Source organism: Brassica oleracea, chromosome C1 (assembly GCF_000695525.1).
Source record: "Brassica oleracea var. oleracea cultivar TO1000 chromosome C1, BOL, whole genome shotgun sequence".
Classification (NCBI taxonomy): Eukaryota; Viridiplantae; Streptophyta; class Magnoliopsida; order Brassicales; family Brassicaceae; genus Brassica; species Brassica oleracea.
The window spans coordinates 34,660,687-34,679,593 of NC_027748.1; the positions used below are offsets into that span (position 1 = coordinate 34,660,687).

Here is an 18,907-nt window from a genome sequence, read left to right on the forward strand (position 1 = left end):
AAACCCTTAGGTAAACCCTAAACCCTTGGAAAAACACTAAACATTTGGATAAATTCTAAATTATAAATCTTAAACACTAAACTCTAAATCTTAAAAATAAATATTTTTTTTAAATAATATTTTTTTAGAACTATTGTTATTTTTATTTATTTAATTTTTTATTTTTTATTTTAAAAGCATAATATAATTTGGCAAGTTATTTTGTTTCCTTAATTAAAAGATACTAGATCTAAAATGACAACTTTCTATTGGTTGGTGAACCTTTAGGTTCACCCTAGGGAGTGAACCCAAGAAAAATTCTTATTATAATTATGAAAAAGATTACACATACAATTATAAACATTTTTCATATTCGAACCAATTGTCTATATATAGGTACTTACGAAGGCCGTGTACATGTCAAGCATAAACCCTCTAACGGCATACTGTAAACCCATTGGAACCAGTTGTCTATATATAGGTACTTATAGTCTGTTTGGATTTATAAAATCAAATTTCAAGAATAACACTTTTGAAATGGGTTTATCAAAAGATAAGGAAATAATTAAACTTTTGAAACGGGTATATATGAAGAATAAGAAGCATATATTATACAATGAATTGCCTTGTGATTGAATCCTGTTGGTTGGAAGGAGCAAGAATAATATATAGAGCATGTGCCTGATTTTGCACCTATTTGAGCCAATGATTTGGGTGTTGTTAACCACGAGTATTTGTTGTAAGGCAACCCTTTTACCTTTGATATATAAACATAACAAGAAAATGATAAATCGATAAATCTAAGATATAATCGAAATGGTTAAATGAAAAAGAAAGAAATAAAAACCTTGGAAGTTGGGTTAATGGGTTGCATTCCGGAGCATCTAGGTCGGCAACTATCGCCTGCAAGACACGATTCACAGTGTAGGCCCGGATCACAGTTCTTGCTTAGGATGCATATTTTTTGGGGAAGAAGCAGCTACTTTGTAAGCTCCTAAAGACTTTCAACCTGTAATTTGCATTTGCCTTGACAGTAACCAACAAAATGAAACATAAAGTTAAAATTATAAATTAAATTTTCTCTTAAAAAAAGAAAGAAAGAAAGAGGATTGCAGGCATCTCAGAGACAATGATGCAGCAGAAGAGAAGATGGGTCTAAGATTTATAAATAGCATGTCAGCTACATTCAAAAAGTTATGTAATCTAATGAAATTTACGTTAACGCCGGTCCAAACCAATCGTATAAAAGATACACTCACACGAGGGATGACAATACTATACTTGTATATGATATTTGAATAAATTATTATGTAGTTACTTCCTTAGTATACGATCATTATCTTAGAGCATCATTAGTGGCACAATTTCTTTAGAAAATTTGTCAACCATTTAATACTAATATAAGCTTAATGAAAAATTAAATATGAAAAACAAAAAATTAATCACATGTAATCTCTTTAAAAGTTGTAAACGTTACTTCAAGAAGAATCGTGTTTTCTCTTCTTCTGTCCTGTTTTTGTATTATTTTAGTAGTATTATGTTTAGGAGAAAAACTCAGCAAAACTCTATTGCTGCGCATGCTCTTAGTATGACATATAGGTGCATGCTAACATTTCTAGAGGCAGTTTGTGATGAAGTACAATAAGAGAATAGTAAATTAGAAGGTCGTAGTTTCTTCATTTAGTAGATGTTATGTCGTCGTGATCAAACTGTTTTCTAATTGCAATTTTGGAAGATAAGTACGTTTTCTAACAGAGTCAATATTGGTTTAGTTGTCAAGATATACATAAAACATCGATGTCTTTTATAAACCCAATCAGACCATAAAATACAAAACAGAGTATACTAATGAAGGCCAGGGCACAAAATATGTTTTAATTCATAATGGAAACTTCTACACTCTGTAACCTAATATTCCCACTCAATAAAATCTCTCTTAATCTCCTGTACAAGTAGCACTGTCTCCTATTAATTAGTCCCATGCAAACTGGTGTCTGGTTTGATCGGTTCTTGTTGCTTCCTTCTGCTTTTACCATGGACCGGTTAGTGTCCTTCTCAAGCATTGCCTTTTGCTTCCCCACGGTTGCTTCGAAGATTCCTTCAGATGCCAATACAATCAAATTCAGCAGTAGTTACTTAACACAAAATGTCTTGATGCCAGTAACTATTAAACCGTTTATGTTTTTTTTTTTTTTTTGTTTTAAATAATGCTCTACAGAATCAATGGTTTGTAGATGAACTTATAAAAACAAATAAAGTTCTCAAATAATTACCTCATTCTTCTGCATTTCCATCATCTCAGCCTGCAAAATAGAGAAAGCTTAGCATTAGAACCAATCAGCTATATTCTGAGAGGCAGGAAAGAAACGAAAGATACCTGTTTCTTCTGCAATTCTTGGTTCACTTTCTTGAGCTTTTCAATCTCAGCTTCCAGTTCCAAGGTATAAGCCTGCAAATTAATGGATACTAATAAAAACGTGGAACAAATCTTTGCTGATTTTATATAAACAGTTTGGTTTATATTAATACTCACCTGCTTCCTAGCTCTTGATCTAGCAGCTGATTCTCGGTTCTTGATCATTCTCCTTTGCCTCCTCTCAATAACCTTCTCTAGACCAGTATTACTTCTTCTTCCTCGGTTAAGCACATAAGGAACCGGTGACAGAGAATTATTCTCTGCGCTACTTGTCCCTGGAGAGGTTGCTGCAACAGTCACCCCGCCTCCTCCAAAATTACCCAATCCATTGTTATTATTGTTGCTTGCATTATTCCCAGCCCCAGCAAATGCCACGTTTGCTTGTTTAGGAAAAATGGTTTGAGGCAGCCGCTGGTGAGGATGCTGCTGCGGAGGAGGATGTGGCGGCTGATTCAGCTGCTGTCTTGGCTGCAACTGCGGTTGTGATGGCTGTTGTTGAAACTGCTGGTGTGGTGGCTGCTTCAAGATCATGGAATCATTAGTACCATTGAATGAAATGTTGTTTTGATTTGGCTGACAAAACCCAAAGCCTAATCCTCCAGGAGCTCCGTTGTTACTATAAAACCCATTGTTGCTGTTATCTTCTCTGACAACTCCAGCGCGGAGCAGAAACTCCTCAAGCGTTATTTCCCCTAGAGTCTGTTGCCTCAGAGGCGCATTGGACTCACCACCGCCTCCTCCTCCACTGCTACCTACCATGTTACCGTCCTTGGTGAACAAACATTTCCAGACCTCATCAACAGTCTTCTGACTAATCGTTCTAGGCAACGTCAGCGAGCCTTGCCTCTGGAGAGGGATACCACCACCGGGTTGCGCTACAGCTGTAGCAGCAGATGATGGATTCATGGTCATGGCCTGAGCTTCCTCAGCAGTCCATATGCTCTTCAGGAGTTCATCCATGTTCATCGACCCCAAATCTTTTCCTGGTCCACCAAGTAGTGTGCTCTGAAGCTCATCAAAGGTTAGTGAGTAAAGCGAGGACTGTCTCGCCAAGGGATAAGCGTTATCTGTTGGCTTCATTCCTTCACCTCCTAAGTTGTTGAAATTGATGTGAGTTCCCATACTGCTTGTTTTCTTCAGTGAAATTACAAGAACTGAATGCTTCCTTTTGAGAGGTAAAAGATCAAATTAGAGTGGATAACACAATGGTAAGAAGTTACAAGTGAGCTATGATGTGGCACATAATAATGCATGTTGACATCCATTTAAGAGTAAGTAAAGAGAACAAAACTAGACAAACCACATAAATGTGTGTGTGAACACATGTAAAAAGCAAAGTAAGAAGTCAATCAATAATGGCAGATTTTAAGATAACGTTTTCTAATTAAAAAAAAAATGTAAATGAATTCATAACAGATACAGTGTTCTCTCGAAACCATATCACCATACTATACAGATGTATTAGAACAGATTCAGTATGTGTCTTCAGAGGATACTCAAAACCCAGAAAATTAGTTTAAGAAATGCAGACAATTAATCTGGAAAGAAACAAAATTTAATCTTAAAAGTCGATTGCTTTCATCAAAACCCAACAAGCATGAGAAAGATCTATCCCAGATTCCATCGCGAAAGTAACCCTAAACATGAATCAAATCGACAAGACTCCAATTTCACTACCAAAGATTAGTTATTTACTACTTTTGTCTGATTCAGAAACACACAGCAACAAAAACAAGGAGAGATAAGACATCAAAGATTAGCCAAGTGGATGATGATCCGACAAAAGACAAGATCCAGATATAAGCAACGGATAACAAAATAGATAAAAAAGAGATGATAACATGTAAAGATCTTTACCTAATTAGATTTTTGACTGCGAAAAAACGCCAGAGAAGCTACTGGGAGAGACGACAAGTGTGTTGCTACCGCCTCGACACGAACAGCCATTTTAAGGGTGAAAGCCTTTTTTTTTTTTTTCTCTTCTCTGTTGAATTTTCTTGATTTTTTAATTTGTTTTGTTGTAATTATCTGTAAACATTATGATTATAATTAAATATTATTATATCTGTCTCGATTGAGATACGTGGGCGAATAATAAAAAGAGTCTTAAGATTTTAAGATGCTTGTAATATCAGCCAATTAGATTGCGTAGCGTGGGAAAACGTAGGCCGTTCGTTTGGGTTTTGCCTTCTGACAGTGAGGATTTGAGTGGTTGAAGACTGTGCTTGTATTTTTTTCTTCTGGAAGTTAAATCATAATAATAAATATTCTTCGATTTTTGGGTTGAAGACTGTGCTTGTATTTGAAAAATCAGGTTTAAAAATAAATTAAAGACAAATTAAATTTATTATACATAGATTGTTTTCTATGATTATTTAATAATTCAATTACTTTTTACAAATTACAATTTAGAAACTATTAACTACTCTAAATATATAGAATTTGTTTTAAAAAATAATTTTGAAACAAATTTTAAATATTTATATTTTGAAAATCTATATTATAATTTGAGAAATGAATTTGCTTATTTTTCATTTTCTCTATAATTTTAGGTAATTTTATTTATTTGTCATATCTCTATAGTTTTAATTATTTGTTGTACTGTATTACTTTTATCTAGATCATTAATTTTAATAATCTAAAGTTATATACATCTACTATTACATGATCATATATTTAGCTATAAATATTTATAAACACAAATTAATCAAAAAAAATGAATATCATGATATTCTACGAGACATACGCCGATAAATTTATTCAAGAATCAACAATTTTTATGACAATGTCAAACTTTCTTCCATGATCCTATCACGTAGCCAACAAGATTCTACAAAGCAATATACGATTTTGTTACTGTTAGTAAATAATTAAATTTATTTATTATATTATATAACTACTTATAAATTATTATAATGAAAAAAAGAGAACTCATTTTAAAAATAAAAAGGATAATTTCTATACATATATTGTATTTTAATCAGAAAATAGGTTTTCACTTATAAAAAGTTGAAATCTTTTTAAAAAAAAAAACAAAAAGATGCATAATCAAATTTTAATCATGTAAAAAATTTGAATATGTATAATCAAAAAAAATATTCATTGATCTCAAATAATTATTTATTATATTTATTAAATATATTTTCTTTAACAAAAAAAATATTATATAAATTATTAATGAATGTAGTGTATAAGGAGATTTTCCAATAATTTATAATATATGAATTTTTTTTTAAAGTTAACATAGTAATATGCACATATATTTTGATGAAAAACTTTATCATATAGAAGTAATTTGATGTTCGGTTTAAACTTATTATAATGATCTTTAAATTAGAATGCATGTATTAATAAGTAACTACAGCATCATTAGTAGATAGTATTTTAGTAGTTTTAATTAACCTCCAAAATTAAAGGTGGCTTGTTTGCAATATATATATATATATATATATATATAGATATATTAATTATAGTTTCCAAAATAACTGACGATAAGTTTTGACAAAAGTTGTTTTATTCAACAACATACTAATTTCATTCATTAAGGTCATACATAAATTTCCATCCATGTGAGATTTCGGGTGAAAAATTCCATATTAGACAAGATATTTCTCCATAAAAGATAGAAAAGGGGGAAGACTATAAGGACCAGGTAAAGCCACACAATGACAACTCGTAATAAAAGTGATTAATGTAAATCAGATAATGATATAGATAGTTATATGCTTTCGATTAGTGAAGTTATTGTCTCTAGATATATTTTTATTATTTTGTGTAACTTTATAACTTAAAAAGTGTCTTCATCATATAGAAGTGGTGGTGCTTTCTTTTTGGGTGGCCATTTTGGTTACAAGCCAATAAATACCACACAACTCTTCAAAACAAAAGCACTGTTGCGTGGAGTCTAAGATCACTTCCAAATACATAAATTTATTTTCTTTCCTCATTTGGGATCATTACAATGTTTGCTTGTTTACTATTTTATTCAAAGAAACATCTACTTTTGCCACGTTACACCAACGTATGGAGTGCATAAAACCATCACAAAGTCTATACAATCATTCGACTATATGTAATCAGCAATCACACTATTACCATTTGGTTACTTTAACTAGTAGTATATTGGATACTAAGTTCGACACAAGATCCAAGTGCACTTAGCTTCTTCAAAATATGTAAACTTGAAAATAATGCAACTGTACGACTTTCCTGCTTCACATAGTTTAGCCGCCTTGGGCACTAACTTAATGACGAATCTATGACGTACTCTTGATTCTATTCCATTCCATTCGAATTCAATTCTCCATGTTCTTGTTCCATTACATCAAAAAGAAAAATATAGTTCTGAATATAAATAAAATACAACTTCATGTAGAGACATTACCGGCCCTGGAGACAGTTGACCAATCAGATGAACATGAGAGATTACCGAAAACAAAAGCCGGAAAATTTATCATACTCCTAATCAATCAAATTATAAAAACAGTAAACCCAATAGCAATTCTTCAAACCCATTGACAACATCGTTGGTTGGGTTATAATTAATGTGTGTCTTCTCCGATCTCCGAGGTCTGAAAATTGGATCGATCCATTAAGCTGGTGTGGTGTTATGTCTTTTAACAAATACAAGTTTGTATTTAGTATGTATGGTAATATTTTGATCAATAAACTCTCCACGGGAGTAGGTTAAAAGCTCCTAGGGTTTTAGTCGTTAGCCGTCAACTTCGTTTGGCTCCGGCCGCCTCGTCCTTTCGCGGTGGTCGGAAGCGTTCCCTCGCTTCTCCTTATCGTCTCTGTTCTCTTTTTGGTTGTCCTACATCAGATTTGTGAGATTTTTGGGTTAAATCTCGTGGTTTTTCTGTGGTTTGGCTGCGTGCAAAGACAACGTCCTCATTTTCTCAGGCACATGGCTCTGTTTCCGGATGCAGTGTTTTCGTTGGACTAAGACTAGGTGTTTGTCAGTGTGATGGTTTACTAGATTTGTTTTTCTGTTTCTTGGCTGCTTTGGTTTTTTCCGAGTGGTGTGGTGGTGCGTGGTGGATAGTGGTGGTCAGAGGTTTTTATTCATTATATTGTGTTTTATGGTAGGGACGTGTTGAGTGGCAGAGAGTAGTTGATATCACATTTCAATAGTCTTTACGGACATATGTTTTAAACGTGGTGTTAATGGATGTGATCGACTATCTATATGGTTTGTACTTTGCGGTTCAAATTTGTTCAACGGTAGCTTAACTGAAGCTAACTCGGAACAAAATAGACAAGGGAAATTGAAGAAGAAGACTTATCTACACTATGAGAATTATTTTTTTGTTTTCGTTAAAGGTATTAGAAGTCTGTCTGCTACTGCTGGAACGGGAACACCTAATTTATCTTATTTCGAAACAATATCAGTTTGGTATTGCTAATCTGACATCATTGATGTGTCTTTGTTAGTTTTGGGTCTAAAAGACCATTAGTTTCTCATTATGTATTGTTCTTCTACGATGCAATAGATGCAAATCATTATCAATAAACAAAGCGTTAAAAAAAAAACTCTCCACGGGATCTAAATTTATATTTGTATGCTAATTGGTCTTGGCCCGGAATAAACTAATTATCAAATGTATCTCATGTTGAAAAACCTTGAATTATTTTCGATAGGAAACGTATGCTTGGACTTTTGAACTGGGTCTCGGGATTCGTCTTGGGAACCTTGGATTAAATTGTCTTGTATACAGTGTAGCATCTTCAGTTTGGTTTGGCTTCAAAGTGATTAGTCGTGCATGTTCATGTTTGATTGTTGCACGGCTGAAAAATTAATTTCATTAGTAAAACTTCACTACTTACAGTATTCTTGATTCTCATGATGCCAAGTGCAGATTTATATGATTCTTGGTGAAAGGTGTCAATGAACTGATTGTAAAGGAATAAAAGGAGTTACTGATTATAAAGGAACAAAAGGACTTACTCCTACTCGGAATCACCTAACAAATAATATACGAGAAAATAAAACAATGAGCAATAAACAAATCAGTCAACAAAACCACAAGCAGTTTCTCCAAGTAAACCACACATATTTCCTACCATCAAGCAATTTCAAAATCAATAAACAAAGCAATTTTCCAAACATATTTCCTTTCATCAAGCAATTTTCCAAATCAATAAACAAGTAAACCAGACATATTTTCTTCCATCAAGCAATTTCTCCAAGTAAACCACATATCTATTATAAAAATCAGTAAACTTACTCATCACTTCAAACCCATGCAACCAATTTTTTGCACAAATGAGAGCTCGTACATCAAAAAAGTCGGCTCATATACTTGTTATGTACACAACTTCCAATGCTGAATGACGACTCCGAAGACACGATTCTTATGGATATACAAAGTACATCATATGGACAGCTCTTTAAACCGGATTTCGTTGTCTTTCCAATATTTTAAGACATTTAGATTTTGAAAGACAACCATATCGAAGACTGATTCATCCCAGTATAACTCTAAAGCTAATTTTTCTGTTCCCACATTTTGAGAAAAGAATTCTTAAAACCTTTTGCATTATAAACATAAAAACAATGATTAAGAATACACCAAGTACCAAAACCATTAATACACCATATCTAGTGGTAGACTATTCTCCAACAAGGTTTTTTGATGTGCTCGTAAGAGTGCTTTTAGGATTCTTCTTATAAATTCCATACAAAGTTTTTTCATCTTTTTGCGGATGTAATCCAATTTTGACTTGTTAAAATACGGAAGATTCATCACAAATTCGAAATACACAATTCATTAAACCTAATAAAGATTTGAAATTTTACCAAATTAAAGAAAGCAATATCTTTTCAGATTTGCAGAGTGGAGAAAGTGAGGAACATGAGTAGATGACATACCTTCCATGTTCCTTGAAGAATGATGTGAAGAATCACATAAAGAGAGCTAATCAAGTTGATGGCGAAGAAAAAATTTAGATTTTCCCTAAATCTTTTTAACCTAAATATTTTAGACATTTGGGTGTGCAATGTTCATTTGGTTTAGCCAATTTTTATCGTGGACGCATTTGGTTTGCCCATTTGAATAAATTAAAATTTTGGTCAAATGTGAGCGAATTCGGATTAGTCTAAAACAATTTGGTCATGAATAGTCAGCTCAATTGATATCTCTAGTATAGGATAATTCTACAAGTCCCCTTTCTACTTGGTACTGACTCTTCAAACGTGGCTAAAGATTATATGAAAAATTTATATGTAAAAGGTTACCTTAACAAAATAAATGAACTTGTCATTCAAAGAAAAATAAATGAACTAATTGGCAAAAAGAAAAGTCAATGGTTGAAAATATACAAATGTTATAAAACAATGAGTGTAACAAGTCTTTTTGTTTTAAACAGTTACTAGATTCTGAAAAGGGAGGATATATTTTTTGTTTTACATCTTTTTAGGTCTTTTCAATTGGTAATTTAAATATAGGTCTAATGGCATAAAACATAATAAATAATATTCTAAATAATGATAAAGATAAAAAAAATAATAGTTGGATCATACTTTTATCAATGATCACACTGCTATTTTAATAGAATAGAAGTTTAAAAATAGTTGTAGTAGTAGTAAGTTTTATAAATGTCAACATATCATCCCTGTTTTGTTTTTCAAGTAGGCATGGGACATTTTGTATTTAATAGTTTAGTTAGAAAATGGGAACCAGTCTTTAATAATACGAACCGTACATGTCTGTCTGAAAAAAGCAAAAAGCCAAAAGCATTTTTTGAAAAAAAAAAAAAAGAAGAAGTTAAGGTCCGTCGCGAGATCCATCTGTCCGCTCACTTTCAGGGACTCCATAGATATTACAACGTGCAGCGAATCTCTCTTCTTCCCAGACAAAACAAAAAACATGGAATCGGTACATTCTAGCAGCGGAGACGATGCCAGCGTAAGAAGGAGTCTTGAACCGTCGATTGGTGCATGGCATTTCCAAATTGCTATCTATTTCGCCTTCGGATTCTTCTTTCTGAGGCTCTTCCTCGACACGTTCGTCTTTCAAGTAAGTAAAGTTTGCGTTTTTCTGATCTTTCTAAATGATGATCATGTAATGCCTTGATAGTTTAAAATCTTGAATCTTGTCACATTTGTGTGTGTTTGAATCTTTTTTTCCCCAGAGGATAGCTGTATGGCTATTGAGCACCACTTCTTCTGCGCCAATTAAGCTCAATGATGCTGCTACTCGGGCTAAGATCGTTAAATGCAAGGAGTCTCTATGGAAGTTCTTGTACTATGGTGCCTGTGACATATTCGTTCTCAAAGTCCTTTTTCACGAGCCATGGGCCTACGATGTAAAACTCTACTTCCACGCCTGGCCTCATCAAGAATTGAAGTGAGTCAGTAAATCCACAAGGCAAAGACTTCTCTGGAAAATTAAATAAACTCATTTACTCGTTTTTTTTCTTTTCTTTCTATAGGCTTCCATTTAAGCTTTACTATATGTGCCAGTGCGGTTTCTATGTCTATGGTGTTGCTGCCTTGCTTGCTTGGGAGAGCAGAAGAAAAGATTTTGCTGTTATGATGTCTCACCATGTGATCACAATCATCCTCATCGCCTACTCATACTTAACTAGGTCATATATACTTAGTACCTCAATAGATTTTGAATTGATTTGCTAAGCTACTATTCCCATTGAATATAAAAGAACTATCATTGGTAGTTATGTGTGACAACGTTCGACCTTTGACTGGGAGATTAGTGAACTACAGAGCAAGAAACCAACCAATATTATTCTTACTAAACAGACTCTTGATTCTTGTGCAGATTTTTCCGAATAGGGGCAATCATACTCGCCCTTCATGATGCAAGTGACGTGTTTATGGAATCTGCTAAAATTTTCAAGTATTCTGAAAAGGAGTTTGGAGCAAGTGTGTGTTTTGCAATTTTTGCTCTCTCTTGGCTATTGCTACGGTTGATTTACTTTCCATTTTGGATCATCAGGGCCACCAGGTATCCACCTCTTACTAGTAGATAATAACTTTATTTATTGACAATGCTTTATCTGACATTCAGACCTTTTTTTTGTTAAAAGCATTGAACTCCTGGATCATTTGGATATGACAGTAGCTGAAGACACCATCATGTACTATTCCTTCAACACAATGTTGCTGATGCTTCTTGTTTTCCACATATATTGGTGGTATCTCATTTGCGCCATGATTGTAAGACTACTTAAAAACAGAGGAAAAGTTGGAGAAGACATAAGATCCGGTAAGACATTTTATATTTTCTGCGTAAGACTGCTTCATCGTTGTATGCTATATTGGTTATGTAGTGGAGAGGAGGGAGGATCCATTAAAGAGTTTTTGAGTTACAACTTTTCTTTTCGTTTTGTTCTTGTGACTGGCAGATTCAGAGGATGATGAATAGGCTTTTTTGAAAGCATGACAGATAGGGAACATGTTTCCACTTCTCCAACCAAATCATTTAAGCGGCTGAAGAATTTATTCCCAGCTTCATTACCTTACTGATTAGAGTTGGAGGAAGAAGAAAGATTATAGTTTTTTTTTTGACTCAGTTTTGTATTGGTCGAGTCCATTTCGACATTAGACTGCCATATTCTCTTTTGACAGAAAACAATGTGCAAGTCACTTTGTAAATGCAATTCCACTCTTAGATTTTTATCTCACAAATCAGCTATGTTCTTTTTCTTTCTTTCTCAAAGAGAACTCTGAAACAACAATCAAAAACAAACAGTAAGACGAACAAAGACATAAAAGGACATTACAAAACCAAGAAAAAAAACAGAAAAAAAAAAAACTGTCGTATTACATCACACCCCCATCAGATTATCAACTGCGTACAACCAAGAACCGTTCCACAACACTTAGTCATCGGAGCCACCTTCCTCCACACGGGACGATCACACCCCACAGTCAAAACATCAACATCCGACAAGGGCTTAATATCCCAATGCCTATCAGGTCCAATCACTCCTCCAACTAGCAAAACCTCACCACTCAAACTCGTCATCGCCATCCCAATCCTCAACTTAAACTCCGACGCCGAGGCAACCATCTTCCACGACGTCTCATCCTCTTCTTGCTTATACACCACTCCATGACTCAACACATATACAACACCCTCAACAACAGCCATCGAACCCTGAGGCCAACCGTACTCCTTCACCTCCCACCCCAACTTAACGCTCTCGAGAACCTGCACCGTCGTTAACCCTTTGTGTAAAACGTGAACTCTCCCTCTGATCACCAAACCCGAACAAGGAGAGTTATGAGTCCGGTTAAGATGAGGGATGGTACTCCACGCATCACTCTCCAGATCATACATCTCCGCACCAGAAACCGACTTCCGGCAAGTCGTGAATCCTCCAGCGACGACGATCTTCCCGTCGAGAACGCAGCAAGCGAACATAGACCGAGGCACAAGCATCGACGCTCGCTGATCCCATTTCCTCTCAACGAAGTCGTAGCACCAGACCTCGTCGGTCGCGAAGGTGCCGTCGTGGTCGCCGGTTAAGGGATCCACGGCGTCGCTGCCTCCGCCTAGGACGAAGAGTTTTCCGGAGGTTGTAACGGCTCCGAAGTGAGCGAGGTGGCGGATCGGGGACGGGAGGAGAGGGAGAGTGAGCCAGCGATCGCAGGTGGGACTGTAGACTTGCCACGTGTTCTCGGGGTCGAAGGAACAAACGCAGAGGAGATTCTCCGACGATTTGAGTTCGTTGCGGACGCGGAAGAGCTCGCGGCTGCGTATCGCCGCGCGCCAGGAGCGGGAGACGAGTTCTAGGTTGGGGTGGTGGTGTAAGGGGACGTAAGCGAGGCATCGGAGAGCGACTGCTTCTGGGATTCCTTGGAGCAGCGAGCCAGACATTTGTTGATTTGATTCTTCAATTCAATCGCAATTGAAGAAATGGACCTGTCGATCGTGAGACCTAAAGCGATGGTGATCGACTTCTTTCTCCGGCGGAGAGATGATCGTGTTCGACGGGAAGATTGATTTTCTTCGGCGGATTCTGAGTCCTTGACAATGGAATTGGTATCTGCGTTAAAGGAATCTAATACGTTCTGGACTTAAACTAATGGGCCTTTAATGGGCCGGACTGTTACTGTTTATTTACGCCTTAATGTCTCTTTTGCCGTTCTATATGGAGCGGAGCGAGGATTAGTATTATTTTGTGGCTAGTTTGAAGCTGCTTGGATGCTAATCTATGCTATGTTTGTAAAACGTTTCTGTAACTATCTTGTTTTTTTTAGACAAATGTTTACTTATGCTTCTTAGTCTATGGATTAGACGCTGAGTCAAGGACCACGTGAAATTTGTATTTTTTCTCTGTTGTGTTTGGTTGCATTTACAGCCTCTAACGCTCGGCCTTTGTCAACAGATGAATTGCAGGTGGTGCATACTCCGTAACGAACGAACTGCTCGTTGCAGGCGGTCTATGTTGAAATAAATATTATTTCTAAATGGGAAAAATCACTATTACTTGATGTATTAACTCATGAAGAGTTATGAAACCAAGTGTATCACAAATTTGATTCAAAAACCACATACAAACCAAGCAGAGACATCTTTGAGCAAGAGCAAATTGTCATTCAACACAAAACTTCACACATAAACAAAAAAAAAAAAAAAAATCTATCAAACGCTAGACAAAGCAATTTCATTACAAAACCAACATGCAAAGTTTCAGATATACTATATTTTGTGTTTATCACAGCCGTCTTCCAGAGAGAGCTGACTTTCTGAGGAGTGGCAACCACAACTACAAGTGGAGCTTCTGGTGACTTGTCATTACCTGAGAAGGATAATCTATCGTTGAGGATTATGTTGACTGAGAAGGTGACTTGGCAAAAGAAGAAGCTTACCCTGATATGTTGTCTCTTTAAATGCCTGATATAAACCAAAGCAAAATCAGTCTCAAAAGTTAGACCATCAAATACATGGTCGGATTTTGAGAGAGAGAGAGACTCACCGCAGAGACCAAGACGGCTGCAGAGGAAAAAGATGAGGAATAAATGTGAAACAAACTTACTTATATGCTAGTTACCAAAACCCTAAGTTAACTTGGTTACCAAGAATGAAATAACTGAAAAATATCAACCCAAATTATGTAAATGTAAAATTTGACAATTTTTTCAATCTATCATAAACTTTCTCGTAATGAGAGTTTCTAATTAGTTTCACAAGCTTTTAACACCTTGAAATAGAGCAGAACGATTGAGATATATATGGATTGCCTGCCATATATATAAAAGGAGAAGTTAACCATGCTTACAATATCAGGACAAGGAGAGTGATTTGATGACAGAGCTTTTCTCATGGCGGAAACCTACTCATGGATCATTTCTTCAATGCCGCGCAGTGTACTGGTGTGACTCCCATTAAAACCGAGACCATCCGAGCCAACGTTGCTCGTACTTTTGACTCTGAAGAATGATCATGTTGATGATGAACTTTTTACTTTTGCCAACACAACCCTCCTTTCTTCATGGGATAAGGTTAGAAACAAAGCCCCTTCTCTAACTGATTCGATCGAACTCCCTTTTCCCTTTATCTGAATCACTTCTTCTTTGTCTTCTCTAAGCGTGTGAGATTGTACGATGTGAGCACCAATTCGTTGAAAGGAGAGTTCTTACACGGCGGCGCAGTTCTCGATTGCTGTCTGTTTCCACGATGATTCCTCTGGTTTCAGCGTTGGCAGTGACATTGACTAGTTCTAGTGCTTTTCATCGTCTAGAAAGCTCGTAGTTTATGTTGTTAATATAACGCGGATGATACTTATTTGGAATGTATCATTCAGTACCTTGGGATAATGAACTTTGATTGTCAATCATGCTCTTTGAACCGTCCATTTCAACCATTTCTGGTGCTTTTCATGTCTAGAAAACTGTTAGTTAAGCAATTACTATGGACTGTGAACTTTGGTTCTTAAAGTAACGATTTCTTTTGTGAAGTATCTAATCTGGAATTCATATTCATTTGTTTTCAGCATTTTTGGTTCCTTTCTTACTGCTCCAAGCTTCCAAAGTAATGCTTACACATTATGTTTTTCTTCTTTAAAGGGCAAGTGATCGTACTGGATCTTGGGATAAGACAGTTAATGTTGGGATCCAAGGGGTGCAAAGTGGGCCAGAACCCACCCAGGTGGGAACATACTTGCAACTGGAGTGTGTTTACTCTCTGTCTCTTGTTGGAAACCGTCTGGTTGTGGAAACAGCAGGAATGCATGTCAACATCTTTGATCTCAGGAATATGTCTCAGCCTGAGCAAAGAAGGAGAGTTTTCACTCATATAGTCATATATCGGACGAGATGTGTTCGTAGTTATCCTAATGGAACAGGTTATTTGACTGACATATATTGCTTTATTTGGTTGTTGGCAACAACATCCAGAGTTGCTAGTTTTTTCCTTTTCAGTTCCCAAGTATGGAAAAAATGTTAAAAAAATCCTCAACTTTCTAAATTAGACCATTATAGTCTCCAACTTTCGGAAAGACCCCAATAACATATAATATTTTCTTTGACTTTTAAAAAAAATCTTCAACTTTTTAAATTAGACCATTATAGTCCCCAACTTTCGGAAAGGCCCAATAACATATAATCTTTTCTTTGACTTTTTAAAAAATTCCTAACTTTTCTTTGACGGGATCATTTTAAGCCCGACGTTAATTCCACTAACAGAACGTTTAAACTCAGTTAATTTCCATCGTTAATGAAAACGACGTCGTTTTCTCTCAATTAAAAAAATAGAAGTCAAAGTCTTCTTTCCCAAATCGATTTGGGGATTTTCTGAAACACAAATCCTAAATCGCGAACCACCACCAAAATTCTCTAATCCTAGACGAAGTAGATCGTATAGAGAGGAGAGATGGGTAATAAGAAGAACAAGAAGTCTCGAAAAGGGAAACTGGGTGGTGCAAGCTCTATAGCCGCGTCGGGACATTCTCGTGGCGAGCTTCTCAAAGAATCATCTGAAGTAGCTGGGGCCATAAGTGGATCGAAAAGAACAATTGGAGTCAATGTATAGAAGGTAAGAAGAAAAAGGCCAAATCAGATGTAGTCGACAGGGAAGAAGAAGAAGGAATCAGCGACGACAAAGCCGATGAAGTTGTTGGTGACGACGAAGCTGATGAAGTTGTTGGTGGCGACGAAGCTGATGAAGTCCCAGACAACGAACAAGTCCTTGATGATGATGCAGGCGGTCATGGTGGTATCGAGGAAGAAACTGCTCGCGATTTGACTGTCTTTTTCGGAGAAGAAGCGAGGAATGATGATTGTGAGAATGATGAAGATACTGGGGACGAATGGACATGGGAGGATGAACAAACACTTTCTCCACTGCTGAAGAATTCAAACACACCCTTCTCAGGTATACATTAAAAACCCGACGTAACATCAAGCTTTATCGGTCCACTTCTTTGAAGTTAGGTGCGAAATGTGCTGATGAAGAGAGCTCGTGTCCCTGGAGGGTGTATTGTTCTTATGAGAAGAGCAAACAGAAGCTGATGATCAAAGTTTATGTGAGTGAGCACGAGTGTGAGATAACAGGACACTCAAAGTTTTTGAAGTGTTCTACGATAGCAATGCTGTTCGCTGAGAGGCTGAGATTGAATCCGAAAATCACCAAGCATGAGATTTCTTCTGAGATCCAGAGAGAGTATAGGATGTTTGTGAGCGTGGAAGCTTGTGGGAATGCGAAGATAAAGGTTATGAAACAGAGAAAAGCAAGCCACGAAGAACATTTCAACAAGATCTGGAACATATTTTCTCTTTGTAGGTACCATCTCATGCATCAGCATCACAACCACCCGAGGGACAGTCCCATGCATCATCATCACAACCAACCCAGCCACATTTCCATGCATCATCATCACAACCAACCCAGCCACAAGTTTCAACAGAGCCACGAGGGTCAGCGAGATGGGAACAAGCCATGCATGAACCGTCAAGCTCAGAAGCGTCGGGATGGGGACGATGGTTTCCATGATTTGGATGTTGCCTCGCCTCTTCTTTTCCCCAGCTTCACTCCGGCGAGAGTTTCCGTAAGCAAAGTCGTTTTGGGCGAGGGAGCATCTGTTGCGGTGAAGTAAGTAGTTGTCGAAATCACAAGAAAACCCAAGGAAGTGAAAGGGCGGTTAGATTTCCGGCCTCAATAATCGATTCGACTTGATATCTCGATTTCCGACCCCGTAACCATATCGTAAGTTCTTTTTTGGTTTAGGGTTGAACTTTTTCCGTTCGTCGTACTCATTTATTTACTGCAAAGGGAGGATAGTGATTTTGGAATGAAAAGTCCCTTTTGAGATAAAAAAAAGTTTAGTTTTGTGTGAAATGGAATATCTTATGGAACCTGTGCTATTTGAAATGGAAAAAATTAGTTTTAGAGACTGATTATATGTCATTCCATTCTTCTGCTATTTCTGAGGAATCGTATTAGAACTAATATATTATTTGCTTTCCATTCCATCTGACCACATGTTCTGTTCCATATATATAAATTCTATATTATATCAGATGGTATAATTCTAATTGCATATGTTACTTATTTACTCACATAACTAGGCTATTTGGGATTGAAACAACTAAACATTTAATCTAACCATAAAGTAATTCATATACTAGTAGCATATCTCATATGCTGCCATTTCCTTCCAACTTGTAAACTAACGTGTATCTTCATTTTCATTTTATTCTTCAGGTTTGTCATGGATGAGTTGGAAGGGTAATAGTATTTCTATACTATTTTATGAAATGGAACAAACAGTCTTTTTTTTCAAATTTGGCTCTTCTCTTATTTGCCATATTTATTAATATATAATGTACTATTTAGTAAGTTATATTTCATTCGATGCTTGAAAGAGATGGTTCAATCTTGTTCGTTGTTTCATGTTCTATTGATATGAGTTTTGTATTGGTATATATATGTGGTTTATATTAGTTTGTACTCCCTTTGTTCCTAAAAGATTCATATTCTAGTTTTTTTGCACATTTTAATAAAACACATTAAATTTGCATATTTTTTGTGTTTATCTTTTACCCATAATTTTAAGCCAATAAGAAATCAATTGGTGCAATCACTACAAGAAAACACATGCTTAACTACGAAAATTAACGAGGAAAAACAATCCTCGTAAATTTGCGTCGAGTTTACGACGAATTTACGTGAAAAACTAAAGTCATCGTTATTTCCTCGTAACGTAACGACAAAACTGTTTCGTCGTAAAGTGGATGTAATTTTACGAGTATTTTACGAGGAAAAACTATTTCCTCGTAAATACGACGTAAACTTTGCGTGGTATTTACGAGGTAATAGTTTACGTGTATTTAGCGAGGAAATTTTTGAATCCACCAACTTTATAGGTGTTACACGTTTTTTTTGCCCACCTAATTAATTTTCGTCGTAAATTCATAGCAAAATTACAACTACCAGATTCGAATTTTCCTATAAATATGGATGTTTGAACATCATTTTAAACACACCAACAACAAAAAACGTGAAAGAAAAAAAATGGCTGGCTCCGGGACTAATTACGAGTTGC

At 35.9% G+C, this 18,907-nt stretch overlaps 3 protein-coding genes across 3 annotated transcripts; 1 reads left to right on the forward strand and 2 right to left on the reverse strand.

The window, feature by feature from the left end:
- Positions 1-1,762: 1,762 nt before the first annotated feature.
- LOC106315266 (ABSCISIC ACID-INSENSITIVE 5-like protein 7) lies at positions 1,763-4,389 on the reverse strand. Its single transcript, XM_013753012.1, has 5 exons — positions 4,253-4,389; positions 2,513-3,560; positions 2,357-2,428; positions 2,253-2,282; positions 1,763-2,077 (listed from the first exon to the last, which is right to left on the reverse strand). The coding sequence occupies exons 2-5, from the start codon at positions 3,515-3,517 to the stop codon at positions 2,009-2,011; spliced, it is 1,176 nt and encodes a 391-aa protein (XP_013608466.1). The 5' UTR covers positions 3,518-3,560; positions 4,253-4,389; the 3' UTR covers positions 1,763-2,008.
- A 5,763-nt stretch (positions 4,390-10,152) lies between these two features.
- On the forward strand, positions 10,153-11,999 carry LOC106323887 (LAG1 longevity assurance homolog 2-like). Its single transcript, XM_013761937.1, has 6 exons — positions 10,153-10,413; positions 10,529-10,743; positions 10,829-10,984; positions 11,176-11,361; positions 11,444-11,622; positions 11,762-11,999. The coding sequence occupies exons 1-6, from the start codon at positions 10,264-10,266 to the stop codon at positions 11,779-11,781; spliced, it is 906 nt and encodes a 301-aa protein (XP_013617391.1). The 5' UTR covers positions 10,153-10,263; the 3' UTR covers positions 11,782-11,999.
- A 93-nt stretch (positions 12,000-12,092) lies between these two features.
- On the reverse strand, positions 12,093-13,385 carry LOC106323880 (F-box/kelch-repeat protein SKIP30-like). Its single transcript, XM_013761931.1, has one exon. The coding sequence runs from the start codon at positions 13,237-13,239 to the stop codon at positions 12,196-12,198; it is 1,044 nt and encodes a 347-aa protein (XP_013617385.1). The 5' UTR covers positions 13,240-13,385; the 3' UTR covers positions 12,093-12,195.
- Between the last annotated feature and the right edge of the window lie 5,522 nt (positions 13,386-18,907).